Raw genomic sequence first — 15,755 nt, 5'->3', positions numbered from 1 at the left:
ATATATACATCATATATATGTATACACACACACACATATACACACCACTGCTTCTTTATTCATTCATTTGTTGATGGACACGTAGGTTGTTTCCACATCTTGCCTATTGTGAATAATGCTGCAATGAACACAGGGGTACAGATAGCTCTTTGAGATACTTATTTCATTTCCTTGGGCTACATACCCACAAGTAGGACTGCTGGCAATCCTATGGCAATCCTATGGCAGTTCTTTTTTTAACTTTTGATACTGTTTTCCATTGTGGGTGCAATAATTTATGAACTAAGCATGTTGATGCATGAATAAGCAAGTGCCCTGGATCAAACAGTCTACGCAAACCCAGTCCGGGGAAGGTCTTTAAATTATGCTGTTCTGTAACACCGTCCTGGAGACCCGAAAAGATGACAATGGGAAAGTAAATACAGCCAAGTGCCACAGAAGCGACAGAGGCTACGCGAAACATATGGATGGATAAAGCTTCACTGCATACTAAAGGCCACTTTTGCCTAAAAGACACGATCTTTAAGACCAATGCTAATGTTTGTCATTCTCCAGCTAAATTTCTTCTAGATAGTCAGTTTTCTAGATAAATGCCCCTTGAAGGGCATTTAAAATATATATAATTATATAAATAATCTTAATTTGGCTTTAATTTCAAAACGTTCCAATAATAGTGAAGAAGCAATAACTTAATTCAGCTTACTCACTATTTCAATCCCTAAAAACCTATAGGCTAGATCCTTTTGGATTAGGGGCGGGGAGGGCATTTGAGAGACTTGGAATAGTTTCTTTGACAAAAAACAAAGTAAATGGGGGATGTTATCTGTGCTTGGAAATAAGTGTTAGTATTAATTTTTTTGTACTGAATTTGTATTTTTTATTTAGCTTTTGTACTTAAATTTGATTTATCATTTTTCTTTTATGGATTGTGCTTTCTGTGTCTTCTCTAAGAAATCTTTCCTTGCCTCAAAACAGTACTTCACTACCTCAAGATGTGCACCTACAATGTGCAAAGCCTCTGACCTGCGCAATTCTACTTTCAGGAATTTATCTTGAGGAAATAATTGGACAAGGAAAATTACAAAGAAGTGCATCAAAGCATGCTTACAAAGCGAAAGTGCAGAAATAATCCAAGTGTCCAGGCACAGAGAACCAGCTAAATAAAATTTGCAACGCTAAGCAGTCATTACAGAAGTAGGTGTATATTTACTTGCGAAAAAAATCGTTCACAATATACTGTTAAATGAAAAAAAGAAGGTTGGAAAACAGGATAAAACAGAATAAATAATCTATCATAGAGGCGGGGCAGGGGGGAATTGCATGAAACCAGACAAAAGGTGCAAACTTCCAAATATAAGATAAATAAATGTTAGGGATATAATGTACAACATGATAAATATAATGAACACTGCTGTGTGTTACATATGAAAGTTGTTCAGAGAGGAAATCCTAAGAGTTCTCATCGCAAGGGAGAAATTCTTTTTCTATTTCTTTAATTTTGTACCTATGAGATAATAATAGATGTTCACTAAACTTATCATTGGTCATCATTTCGTGATGTAAGCCAAATCATTATGCTGTACACCTTAACCTTATACAGTGCTATAGGTCAATTATATCTCAATAAAATTGTAAGAAAAATAAAGAAAAATACATAATCTATCTTCTGTGGTTGATTTTTAAGCATATAAAGCACCCACATATCGACATTTGGACAAAACTCTGCAAATACACAGGCCAAAGTTAACAGCAATGATTATCTCTGGGGTTGCAGGCCATTTTTGTATTTTTCTTTGTATTTCTTGCTTGTTTAAAATTCTATTTTTTTTTAAATTTAATTTAAGTTAATTTATTTTTGACTGCATTGGGTCTTCATTGCTGTGCACGGGCTCTCTCTAGTTGCGGGGAGAGGGGGCTACTCTTCGTTGCAGTGTGCAGGCTTCTCATTGTGGTGGCTTCTCTTGTTGTGGAGCACGGGCTCTAGGCACGTGGGCTTCAGTAGTTGCAGCACACAGGCTCAGTAGTTGTGGCTCGTGGGCTCTAGAGCGCAGGCTCAGTAGTTGTGGTGCACAGGCTTAGCTGCTCCGAGGCATGTGGGATCTTCCCACACCAGGGCTCGAACCTGTGTCCCCTGCATTGGCAGGCGGATTCTTAACCACTGAGCCACCAGGGAAATCCCCTAAAATCTTTAAAGAAGTAATTTTAAAAGAAGTGATACATTACTTCCGTCACTAAAAGCAGGAATGAGTGGGTACTAAAAGTCCACTGGAGATCTTGGAAGCACAGTTATGATTCCAAGATTTACATACATAAGTGCAGGTCTGTAACTTACTGATCTGCTCTTTTCTCCCGAAACTCCGAGAAGGAGATGCCTTCAAGGGCTGCCCAGGTGTCCTCGGGCTGCATGCCTGAGTCCTGGGCTGGCGGGGACAGGTCCATGCAGTGGTGCAGCACAGGCAGGGCACACACCCAACGGTCAACCTTTTTGTCCATGCACATTTGGCACAGGTTTACCAGGGATGCTCGCCAGCTAGAAAGGGAACAGAGATCTCACGTGAGCCCAGCACGGCCAGTGTCAGGCCAGCCCCAGGGGTCCGACACCCACCAGGGAAGGGACAGCTCCTCACACAGAGCATAAGATAAGAGTGCTCCGGGTGTCTGAGCACAGAGTGACCAGGCCAGGGAGAAACCTCAGGGGCCCCCTCGGCACCCCCAAAAAGCATCAGGCACTGAACTGGCCCTTTCGAAGCCCCAGAGCAAACTCCTGGTGGCATCTTTCCATCCTCCTTGACAGTGGAGGAGACAGAGGTTCAGAGAGGCATGTGATCTATGCAAGGCCCCCTGTGCCAGAGCTGGGGCTTGAACCCAGGTCATCTGGCAACAGTAAATCTACATATAAAGCAACTCTTTACATGTAAGGAAGGAGCCTATAAATAATACATGGCATGTTCCCTACAATCACAAAACATGGATGTTTCTTAAGACCTGGAAACACTTGTACATTTGCCAGCATTTCTTCTCTCTTTCAAAATGAACGGGGTTTAACTGGGTGTTTTAAATTTGTAAAACCACAAGGCAGGTGTCCCATAAGACTGACTGCTCAGAGAAGGCTGCCCAATATTACCCTTGAGTTCAATTCAAACAGCTCCAGAAAAAAGACCTTGGGACCATCACAGGGTTCTGGGGCGGCGCCTCCACCCAGTGAAACGTGAGTGCCTTCAGGACAGGCCGCGGCCTCCACCCCACGAGTGCTCCGGGCCCAGCGCAGTGACGCCCTGGCTCGTGAACTGGGCACGGCAGCTGCAGAGGCCACGGGGAGGGCACCCACAGTACTTCCACAAACATCCTCAAGTCTGGCTTCGTTGTCTTACCATGACCCCCCCACCCCCAAATACACGCACGTGGGGCTGAGTTATGATACACCTTAAAGCTGCTCAAAAGCAGGGTATTCAAGAGAATATGTAATAAAATGAAAAATAGTACATAGGCTAGAAAAAGGCTAGCGGGATAAACACTGAAATGACAACAGTGAGTAGTAAAATTCCTGGTAGTTTTTATTTTTTACATGTTTTCATCCATTCTCTGACAAGCACTTATTTTTATAATCAGATAAAAACCATTAGAGAGCTAGAAAATCTTTACACACACAAACACACACACACACACACACACACACACTACCTCTGAGACGTTTCAAGGATGTGGATCAGATCCTTGCGAAGGGCATCTGATGAACTGGCATTCGAGCAAAGGAGGCAACAGAGTGAGCCCAGGTCACTTTCCGATAAGAGAAAGTGAAATTTTTCCACTGAGAAAAGGACAATCAGGCCCATTCTCAATTTACTCCTCACTGGGCAGTCTTCAGGCAGAGAGTCCCCACTCATTTCCAGAAATGGTGCCATTTTCTTTGTCAAACATTCCCACAGGTGTTTTCTCACCTGCTCCCAGGAGAAAAGGAAGATACAGAACCATGGCATTGAAACCACCAGAGGTGTCAGGAGCTGCCCATCACTATGCTTACTTCCCCATCAGCTGGGCAGGGAAGCCTGTGTGGAGGGGTCACCCCCACTGCCTGCCTCCCCACTAAACCCTGAGCATCCCCCTCGTCCTGGGTCTTCGGGAGGCGCCACCAGTGGTATGTCCAGAGGCCTCAGCATGATGGAGGGGCTATCAGGTGGGGGTCCTGAGCCTTATAAGGGTATACTGGTCATCTCAGGTGTGGCTCCAGGTCTGTCTCAAAAACGCCTAAGCCATACCACAGAGCAGGTAGAGATGCAGTGAAGGGCGCCAGCCTTCTTGTGGTGGAGGGGATGGGCAGGTGAGGGGGTGGGACCAGTGGTGGAGGGGGACAGGTGAGGAGGTGGGACCAGTGGTGGAGGGGGACAGGTGAGGAGGTGGGACCAGTGGTGGAGGGGGGCAGGTGAGGAGGTGAGACCAGTGGTGGAGGGGGACAGGTGAGGAGGTGGGACCAGTGGTGGAGGGGGGCAGGTGAGGAGATGGGACCAGTGGGGGAGAGCAGGTGAGGAGGTGGGATCAGTGGTGGAGGTGGGGCCAGGTGAGGAGGTGGGAGGAAGAAGAAAATGGGGAGGACAAAGAATTCCCTAGAGGTGGCACTAGGAGAAAAGGAACTGAAATATCCTGCCCCCATCCACCTGGTGCACTGATTCTAGGGGTCATCTGGCCACTAGGAGGTGGGGTGATGCTGAGTGCCCAGGAGGTAGAGAAGGGAGCTGCTGCTGACACCCCTGAGACCCGGTACCTCCTTCTCTTCGTACTGCAGAGTGCTCCACAGCTGTTCTTCTCCTTCATAGATCATGGGCACCCGAATGACAGAATAAAACTGCTGAAACTGGGTGAAAAAGTTCTTTAAATTGATGGCATTCCAGGTCTCGAGGATGCTGAAGACGCGGTCCAGCATGACTGCAGCCGCGATCTGCTTCCCATTCACCAAGGTTTTCCTTGTACCATCTGTTACATAGTCCATCAATTTCTGCCACCTCCCAGGGGGCTTCCTACAAATTATATCATCGTACTGGTGCCAGTCTAAGATTAAAAGAGCAATGTTATACTTAGGAGCATCAAAACCCACTAGACCTGGATACTCCACCCTGGAAGGCTGATCTTGACCAGAAGAAATAGGATGAAGGAGCCAAGGAAGGGAAGAAAGACAGGAACACCACAGAACGTGGTAAACGGAAGGCAGCAACACTTGCTCCATCCAGGTACCCATCCACAGATAAACAACATGGGGCCTGGCCCCTGGGTGGAGCACGGCTGTTTAGGACAAGTAACCTGGACACCATACAGTGAATTGAGTGAGGCACACGATTCAGCTGCCCTGAAAATACTTGAAACATGTCTTTGTCGAACTAGACGGTTCAGCACAATTGGTACATGAGCTCCTGAGAAAATGACCACACAGGGGTCAAAAATTTCATGCTGAAACTGCATCACTCACTAGCACTTGTGCACCATTTTGGTATGTTATTTGGTGCAAGTGCTCATTTCCTCTGTCCTGGGAACCGTGGTGCCCACTCCATGAAGGATGGTACAGGTCACATGACAGACAAAACAGCCCTCGACATGGGGCAAGGGCTGAACCCATGGCTGCTCTTATAACCAGCTGAAATGATATGAGGAAAAACCCAGGAAAATCAATTGTCAAATAATTAGAAGGCAAAGAGGTCAGTAAGGCACCAGAGGCAACACAAGTACATAAAAATAGCCATGAAAATCAGAAAGTCCAGCCTCCAAACAGGCCTCCTGCTCCTCAATGTCCAGTCTGCTGTCTTTGCTGGAAGTCCCCACTCACCCATCCCTGCCCCATCCCGGCCCTGCCCAGCGATAACTTGGAATCACTGTTTGGATCTGACCTCAGACTGTTTGGATCACCTCCTGTGGAAGCTTTTCCTGCTCCATATGTCCCTCACAGGTGGGGGACACAATGGCTCTCTCTCGGTTTTATAAAAACGCTCTTCCAGACAAAAGGTGAGTGAGAGCTGCTGGCCTGGGATGGCCAGTGCCGTGGAGGTGAAGGGAGCGCCAATCAGTGTCCTGGGCATGGGATACCCTCGACCCCGGGACGGTGGGACAGGGAGGGACATTAATGGTCTTGGTCTTGAAGAATCTACTAGAAGAATAGAAACAAAATATTTAAGTTCCAAACCCCCAGAGAAAAGAGAAAGAAAATCCAAAAGTTAGAAAAAGTACAAAAAAGAACAAGGAAACAAGGTAGAGAGAAAAGACATGATTATTTGTCAAAAGTGAGTCTTCCACTGACAGTCTCAATTCATGCCAATGGGCTAAATTCACCCATTAAAGATGATTAGATTGGGAACTCCCTGGTGGTCCAGTGGTTAGGACTCCGCGTTTCCACTGCATGGGGCACAGGTTCGATTACCAGTCTGGGAACTAAGATCCAGCAAGCCATGCGGCACGGACAAAAGAAAAAAAAAAAATGATGATCATATTGAATGGAAAGAAAAAAAAAACAAACCAACAACAGTCCAGCGAAACAGAGACGGGGCTGCAAGAGTTGAACTTGAGAGCAAACAGCAAGAGTTGGGACAAAAGCAAAGAGGCTAAGAGGGTAGGCAAGGAATGCAGACACAGCAGAATCAGTTTTAGGCAAAACACAGCACAAGGAAAAAGGCACTGGAAGGGATAGAGTGCTAGTGATGGCTGTTTCTGCCACCAGCACACACATCTGCCGTCTGGGTCTCCCCCACGTCACAGGGCTGGAGCCCAGAACCTCCATTCTGCCTGCCTTGCCATAGTGGGTTCTACCAATGAGAGCGCTCACAGGAGGCTTAGAAGGAGGAAGAAGGGAGGGAAGTCATCTCTCTCTCTGTTTATTGGGATTGATGAAAACTACATTTATTTAACATAAACCACCACCACACCAAATAAAGCAAAGCACAAAACTTCTCAATCAACAAGAGTGCCTTCCAGACACTCCTCCCAAATCACCTGCATTGATGATGTCAGGGGCTGGGGCACTTCCCCACCTGGGCTCAAGCAGTGACCTCCAGACCCTTGGAAACCAACGAAGGCCCTCTCTGGCCTTCCCATCAGCCCTTGCATTGGTTACTATGACTCACCTCCTTACTGCTTAAAACTCCTGATTTAACCCAACTGACCAGGGTACCATCTCCCAGGGAGCTCCAATGTCAACCTACCAACAGGGCATCTAAATAGGACGGCCCACACCGAGAAGTAAGCAGTTAAAGTGCCCGTGCGACCATAAGGAAAAAGCTTTAACTATCATTTTTTAAAAAAGCTTGCAAAGTATAATTATTGAAAAACACTAGAACAATATCATGATTAAGAAAGCATCTGAAAATAAAGTTACTTGGCAATCCTGAGTTACTCTACAACCTAAAAATCTGTTTAATGACAAACAGCTCATACAACTCAATATCAAAAGACAAACAACCCAATCAAAAAATGGGCAGAAGACCTAAACAGACATTTATCCAAAGAAGACATACAGATGGCCAACAGGCACATGAAAAGATGTTCAACATCACTAATTATTAGAGAAATGCAAATCAAAACTACAATAAGGTATCACCTCACACTGGTCAGAATGGCCATCATCAAAAAGTCTACAAATAAATGCTGGAGAGGGTGTAGAGAAAAGGGAACCCTCCTACACTGCTGATGGGAATGTAAATTGGTGCAGCCACTATGGAAAACAGTATGGAGGATCCTTAAAAAACTAAAAATAGAGCCACCATATGATCCAGCAATCCCACTCCTGGGCACATATCCAGAAAAGATGAAAACTCTATTTCGAAAAGATACATGCACCCCAATGTTCACTGCAGCATTATTTACAATAGCCAAGACATGAAAGTAACCTAAGTGTCCATCAACAGATGAATGGATAAAGAAAACATTATCTATATATATATATCTATATATATCTATATCTATATCTATATATATATGTGATGGAATATTACTCGGCCATTAATAAAGAACGAAACATTGCCATGTGCAGCAAGTGGATGGACCTAGAGAATATCATATTAAGTGAAATAAGTCAGACAGAGAAAGAAGAATATTATATGATATCACTTGTATGTGGAATCGAAAAGATAATACAAATGAATTTATTTACAAAACAGCAAGACTCACAGACATAGTAAACAAACATGGTTACCAAAGGAGAAAGTGAGGGGGGAAAAGGATAAGTTAGGAGTATAGGATTAAGAGATATACACTACTGCATATAAAATAGATAAGCAACAAGGATTTACTGTATAGCACAGGAAACTATATTCAATATCTTATAATAAGCTATAATGGAAAATAATCTGAAAAAATATATATATATAACTGAATCACTTTGCTGTACATCTGAAACTAACACAACAACTAACTATACTTCAATGAAAGAGAAAGGGAGGAAAGGAAGGAAAGGAAGAAAGGAAGGAAGGAAGGAAGGAAGGAAGGAAGGAAGGAAGGAAGGAAGGAAAGAAAGAAAGAAAAAGAAAGGAAGGAAGGAAGAAAGGAAGAAAGGGAAAGAAAATCTTTTTAATGGACTTTGAAATGATTGTCTCTGTGTTAAAAAGTGCATCTCTATCTGGTTTGACAGCTTAAGTACCAGGACCCAGCCAGATAAAATCTGAAGTGACTAAGGCAGTGCTTCTTAAATAAGAGCAAATGGGACCTGCTATCCCAAATCACTACCACCTCCTCCGGCAAGATTAGATCAGCATCACCTCTTGTCTGATGAGGGGTCACCTCAAGCATGGAAACAGCCAGTTTGGATCATCCGGCAAGTACAGGGCAAAACCAGAAAGTATCGCAGGGCTCTGTTCTTTGGTAAGCCCATACAGAATAGAGTCTTTTGGAGGCGATCGAGTCAACACTTGGGCACATTTAAGAAGAGAGCATGACTCTAGTTTCTTCTCTGTCTCTTTGGGCCAGTTCAAAATAACCAAGCATCTGCCCCACCGACCTCAATCGCTGTCAGCCCAACAGAGGTCCTGGCCACAGGCAGCATCAACTGCAAAGACCCCTCCAGATGATTCCAAAGCCCAGCCAGCAAATCACTCCCAGCTTTCAGGCCTTCCTAGCTGAGGTCCCAGACATCAGAGAGCAGAAACCAGCCAGCCCTGCTGTCCTCCATCCAAACTCCTAACCCACACAAGTCATGAGTATAAAAAAACAAATAAATAAATAAACAAAGCACTTGGTCTTGGTGACAGACTGGAACATCTCTCTCAAAAGCTGACAGATCGATCTTTTTAAACAAGGACTTTAATATTAAACAGGCTTCAGCTAATAGATATACATACAGCTTTTGAGTCCACAAAATTGATTATCCATTCTTTCTGAGCATACGTGGAATATTTATGACAGACCAAGAAGTCAGCCACAAAGAAGATCTAAGCAAATTCCTAAAAGTAGAACCCATATAGACTCTCTATATAGAACACATGCACATGTACACACACACAGAAATACACATGCACACTGGACACACACACGAACACACGCACCTGACACACAAACACCACACACACTGCATACAGTGAGTAGAAAACAGAGCACAGAAAAAAGAATTAGATAACAGATAAGAGAAAGAAAGAGAAACAGAATAAAGTGAAAAAAAGAAAATAGAAGAGTGACACTTATGACAGACAGCAGGGGGCAGTGGATCCAGCCCCTGATGGCTTCCGCTGGATGTCTTATTCACAGTCGCCATTTGGAAATCTGGGAAGGGCTTGTGGTCCTGGCAGCCCTGTTTCCCTTGCCCTTGCCCCCGCTCACTGCTGCCCCTCTAGGCCCCAGTCCCCTTACTTCCCAGCGGCTCTATCTTCTCTCCTTTCCCTTAGTAAAAATCCTTTCGCTTGTTTACTCTTGTGAGTGGTTAAGCTAACCTGATCAGAAACATGCTTCCAAGCTCAGGTTTATGAAACATAGAGCTGGGGGGTAGGGCAGGGCCAATGCCAAGCAAAGAGGACCCACACGGGCCAAGGAAAGCCTTTGATCCCCAAGGAGGAACGTGCAGCCTTCTGAGCTCCGATCAGGAGCCCAGCCTGAGGCTTACCTCCCGAGCCCAGAAGGGAAGATTTCACATGGAGACAGCGGTTCACATGCTCGCCTTCCTTCTGCTGACATTTGTAGATGACCTCATACTCCACAGGGCCCTTGCCTCGCCAGAGGACGTACTTGTATGGAATGGGTTTATCCAGGTGCTGCTTAGAAATGATGGTGCTGCCTTCAATGAGGGACCCATTCTCATGTAGGTCTCTGTGAATAAACAGGACACCAGCCTGTTATCCAAAAAATCCTCTCCCAGAAATCTTCATTCTTCTCAAACACAGCACGGAGTGCAGACCCAGAGCTATAAATCGATGCTGACCGAGAGGATGCTTCCAGAACAAGGCACGGTTTTCACACAGAGACAGAGAACGGGCCAAGGTGAAGTATGACAAAGAAGTGCATTACAGGGAAGAGTTGTTTGAAATATTCATCTTCCCAAAGGTCTAAGGATTAATCAACTTGATAAAAATTATGATTTCAATATATTTCAAAGACTGGACGTTCTGTACATTTCCTTACGGGCCTACTGGGATATACTCACTTGGTGTAGTACATCTCGCAAACATCATGATTCCATCTGGGCTTCCCAAATTCTTCTCCGCCCCTGACAAATACTTTGTGTTGGCTGGGGTTGAACTGGAAATGTTTTGAAATGATTGCATGGAAGTACACCGTGATTCCTTCCAAGGAGCTCAGTGGGCTGGGGGAAAGCCACGGAGGAAAACACCGATTAGATCCGGATCTGTCTACCTCTCTGCGCGCGCACACACACACACACACACACACACACGTGTGTGCACACAGGATCCCTGTTTCTTGGCTGTGCACTAACACACACCCCAACGAAGTGCAAGAGCGTCCACACTTCAGACAGGCTGTCTGCCATGTGGGTGCCCTCGGCTCTCCCTCTACAGTGGAGGAGGACAGTGGGTGCGGGGGGTGGGGGGCGATCTCTGCCCAGCTCCGAGGGGCTGCGGGCTGTGGCAGGAGGGGGTGGCTGAGTACTCTGGCACATGACAGCCTCTTTCCTGACTTCTGTAAGGCCAGTGCTGCCTCCGGGACCCCAGGAACCATATTATGGAGCATTTCAACTGAGCAAGGAATTGGGACAGGTGCCCCTCCACTGCCTACCTCCCGAGTGTTTCCCTTTCCCCCAAGAGTCAACAAGAGGGCAACGTGGGAATCTCCTCTAGGGTGGCGTGGCCCCTTCCAGCCCCCGCTCAGGGTGGGGGCCAGGCCTGTGCCGCCCCAAGCCGGGTCACACCCACCACTCCTTAGCTCCGTGTGCGCTCTACCTCTGGTTCCTTTGCTCCCTCTCATCTTTCACAGTGGTTGCATTATTTCTGTTATTCCCCTCTGGCTTCTTCGGGTCCTTCGGCTTGGCCTTCTCATTTTCACCTGCTTTTCCTCCAGAAACACCCATCTGGTCCTTGGTTGCAGCTTCCTGGAACAAGCACCCAAACCCCAACCTTGATGACCAGCCTCCACGTTTGCCCCCAACAGGGGATGCTTCTCATAGCCGCCAGAGTGGCCACATTCCTTCCCTGCTCAGAACCTTCTAATGCCTTCTGGTCTACCTACCACAGCCTCCCAGGACTCCTCTCCGCACCACTGTCAATGGCCCCTCTTTCCTGCTGCTCCCTGAACAGGTCCACCACACTCTACCTGGGGGCCTTTGCACGTCCCCAGACAGCCACGTGGCTCGCCTGTCACTCTTTCAGATCTCCTTGGAAGGCCTTGCCTGGCACCCACCTCCAACACCCCAGCCCCTCGCCCTACTTCTCTCCACGGCATTTCTCACAGCCTGACTTTGCTTTGTCTTTCTCCCCACTAGAATGTGAGCTCCAAAAGGCAGGAGCTGGTCTCATTTCAAATGCTAGGCTGCACCCCCAGTACCTAACACATATTCACCAAATGATTAAATTGAGCTGTGGAAGGAACAGGGCCAAAAGGAGCAGCCCATGGGACAGACAGCAAGGACGGGGACGGCTTCCTGGAAAGCCGACCAGGTAGGAACGAGACGCTTTACCCGGTGGTTGTCTCGGGAAGCAGGGACACTTGTGGGAGGCCGTTTCGTTTTCTCAGTCTGATTTTTAACTTCTTTCCCAACTCTTTTCCCTGCACCAGCTGGCTCAGCTGCAGCAACACTTGCCTGGAAGAAATAAAGACGCCAAAACATCAGGGCCAAGAGGACAAAATGGACAGGGAAACTCTGATTCAATGGCATAAGGGTAAGCATCTGCCACCAGCCCAGTGACAGGGGTCAGCAGCTCGGGGTGGAAGGGCAGCCCCTTCCACAGCCCCCCTTCCCAGGGAGCAAGTCCCAGTGGACACCCTTCCCAGACAGTGAAGTATTGTCAGAACCGCACTGCACAGCAAGGTGTCGAGACATGGCAGGCCAACCCCGGTCGTCACTCCCCTAACAACTCACCCCAGAGGCAGGGGCCCTGGCCTGCTGCCCAGTGGCCCGCGGCTCTTTCCCGGGCTTGGACTGGTCCCCCTTTGGCTCAGGCAGTGGGAGCTCCTGAGTAGCATCTTTCTCCCTAGGATGGCCTTCACTGGCAGAAGTGGGGAGGCCTTTTCCCTTGGAGGGGTTCGGGGAGTGGAGGTCCTTCCCTTCCGGGAAGGCTCCTCCCAGAGGCTGGTCCTGGGGTACCGGGCTGCTCAGAGACTCGGTGTCCGCAGCTGCCTCTGCTCCTCTCGCAACCTGGCCCTGCAGAGGGCGGCCCACAGTCTCCAGCGGCGTCTTGCCCACACTTGGGGGCTGGCTTGTCTGGTGGGTGGGACCACCCTGCCGAGCAGGGCTTTGGGGTGGGGCTGTGTCCTGGAGCTCAGGGTTTGCAAGCGAACTCAGACTACAGGGGCCCAAGAGGGATGGGGACAAGGAATCCAGCTCTGCAGACGTGGAAGCATTCTGATTCTTTTTCTTCCTTTTTCTCCTTTTCCTCTAAACAGAAAAAGAGACACTCATGTTATTTCTCAGGTTTACTATACTCTCACCAATGTTTTCCTCCAATTTCCTTTCAATTTCTGAAGTACGTCAAGTGTAGCTCGACCAAACCACCTTACATCTGTTAAATCTGCCATTTCTTTACCTTGTAAAGAATGAAACTGAGACACAAAGTGAATGGGAGTGGTGAACAGAGTTGAGGGACAAGTGGGGAGCAGTGATGGTCACATGCTTCGTTCTGTCCAATCCAAGCTGAGACCCTCACACGGAATTCCTTCCCATGGGACATCCTTTAAGGATGGCTTTCAAATGTTAGAAAGCAGGTACAGGCCCCCACACATTCTACTCCATATACGTATTATGTACAAAATAGAGACGGAAAAATGAACAGAAGTCTAAGTAGTTCCTTCCTACACCCACACTGGCATGTTACACCTCTGCCTGAGATCCTTGCTCAAAGGCAAGAGTCCTCAACTTCAGAATCAGAGATGGAGCCTGTGAGAAGCAGGTGTGGCAGGACCCTTTGAGGACCCCATGGGGCTGGATGCCCTGCACGCTTGGGGATCCTGCTCTGGAGCAAGTATTGATTGGTTCATTAAGTGCTAGTAATCCGTGACCCCCCTGAAGCCTGGTGTGGGCCCAGGCCTTGCCGTCCCGCCCCATGCCTGGGCTGAGTCCCCGGGAGAGAGAGACGGAAGGCCTCGGGGTTTCTCTGCACGTGGGGTGGGGCAGTCTTGTTCTGGGTCAGCTTCCAGATTTTCTCCAAGAATCCTGACCAAACTTCCTGCCCACGTGCTCAAAACAGGCAACACGACACACAGGCCACCCCGGATGGCAATTTCCCAGCCTGACATTGACCCCCGCTAACATCGCGGTAGAAAGAGGCTTAAGAAAGGTCATTCGAGGCAGTCACTTCCCCAGCTTCCAGGGCGTACAGATCTCTGAAGATTTTGCCAACATACTGATGGTGACTCAGCACGTCTGGAGGACCCAAGGTTCTACATTTCCATGGTGCTGCTGCCAGACCAGGCCTGCTCTGTGAGCACGAGGACCAAGCAGCTCCCTACCCCAGGCGCCTGACTCTGATCCGACTGGCCTGGGGGCACGGGCACCAGCATCTCCATGAGCTTTCCTGGTGGTCCTGACATGAAACCTCACTGGGAACCACAGGTCAGACCAGCAGAAAGCTGTCTGCAGACCCCACGGCCCCAAGCCCTTTGCAGAATCTCCTCCTTTTTCAGCGTGAGGCTGGCTTAAATCAAGTCGCTTAGTTCTATACTGATTTACCAAGGAACCTGGAACGTTGTCCTAAGCGCATGGAACAAGAAAGTAAGATATGTTCCTCCCCCATGAAGCTGATGGTTTAGTAGGAGAGAAAGACTAAAAACAGATGGTTTTAGCATGTTGGAAGGACTCGCAGGCTTCCCAGGGAAGAGGCGCAGGTTGAGTCTGAAAGCCACCAAAGGCCAAGAAGGCAGTTTCATCCATTCGGCAAAGATTCCCGGGTCCTACACATCTGAAGGTGGCCAAAGCCACAGGCTGCCTCATATGCTGACTTGCCCATCCAGAATCAAAGTGTACGTGTGGCCGGAAGACCCTGCATGACTGGTCCTCACTGCCTGCTAACCTCATCCCCTGGTCTCCAGTATTAATCCTGTTTTTTACTTTCTGTATTTTAGGATGCTCTGGCATTTGGGGGGGCTTTGCTAATCCTGGAGAGACTGCCCCTCCCGGGGCTAGCTAATTCCCAGAGAGAGGGATCTCTCTGAGCAGATGAAAGATCTGAGCAGATCTTTCATCTGCAAACCAACTAACACGGAGCCCTGCCCCCCACCTCCTTTATCAAACTCTCCCTCCAAGCCAACATTCCCTGCACTAAATCACCGCAGGGCCAAGTACGGGACAGCTAGACAACCCTATAGCCCAGAGCCCACAAAGAGTATTCAAACCAGCCAAACCTAAACCTGCTCAAACCTGCCTGCCTTTCCCCACAAGGCAGGCTCTGGGCCACGTTCTCCCCTTGCTCCTTCTCCCTCCCGTGGGGCCCTGTGGACGTGGCCCCCCTCTTGGAATCCGTAAGTACCACTGACCTCTCGTGTCATCACCAGTTATACGAGCAGGGCGCCTCCTGCCTCAGGTTCCGTCTTTCTCCAGACACCTCCTTCACTTAGTCCTCTGCCCCACACCCCTCAGCAGACCACCCGGACACCCTCAGTAGGAAAGCAAACCTTCACAGCCCCGCATCTGCTTTATTTCCCTCCTTAGCCACTGTCAACTAAATATGTCTTTATTTTCTTTCCCCTCCAGGAAGGAAGTCCTTGTTTTCTTCACTGCTGCATTCGCAGTGTCTAGAACAACCCTTGACCCCCTATAGGTGCCTAACCACTTCTGTCTCATTAAATAAATTCCTTGGAAAGTCCCGTGTTTCCCTGCAGCACCAGCACATTTCCTCTCCCCCTGGGACCCCACACCCCTCAGTCGGCTCTGTGATCAGATCCAAGAACAAAAGGTTTTGACTTCTGATTTCCAATTTGCCTTTCTCCCCTTTACCTTGCTTTCTCCTTTTCTTATCCCTATTTAACTGTTCTTTTTATAAGCTGCTTCAAAACCCTTAGAATAGGGCTTCCCTGGTGGCGCAGTGATTGAGAGTCTGCCTGCTAATGCAGGGGACACGGGTTCGAGCCCTGGTCTGGGAGGATCCCACGTGCCGCAGAGCAGCTAGGCCCGTGAGCCACAACGACTGAGC

General features: G+C 48.0%; 1 protein-coding gene across 1 annotated transcript in view; it reads right to left on the bottom strand.

The window, feature by feature from the left end:
* Positions 1–15,755, bottom strand: part of RNF213 (ring finger protein 213) — a 112,418-nt gene that overhangs the window by 72,638 nt on the left and 24,025 nt on the right. The window contains 8 exon segments of the mRNA XM_036836586.1: positions 2,333–2,530; positions 3,682–3,938; positions 4,760–5,043; positions 10,064–10,266; positions 10,601–10,759; positions 11,355–11,503; positions 12,089–12,211; positions 12,491–13,006. Coding sequence (XP_036692481.1) covers positions 2,333–2,530; positions 3,682–3,938; positions 4,760–5,043; positions 10,064–10,266; positions 10,601–10,759; positions 11,355–11,503; positions 12,089–12,211; positions 12,491–13,006 — 1,889 coding nt within the window.

The sequence above is a fragment of the Balaenoptera musculus genome, chromosome 20, assembly GCF_009873245.2.
Source record: "Balaenoptera musculus isolate JJ_BM4_2016_0621 chromosome 20, mBalMus1.pri.v3, whole genome shotgun sequence".
Taxonomy (NCBI): domain Eukaryota; kingdom Metazoa; phylum Chordata; class Mammalia; order Artiodactyla; family Balaenopteridae; genus Balaenoptera; species Balaenoptera musculus.
Note: the sequence above shows the minus strand (reverse complement) of the source record. Positions and strands in the feature narration are given on the sequence as shown.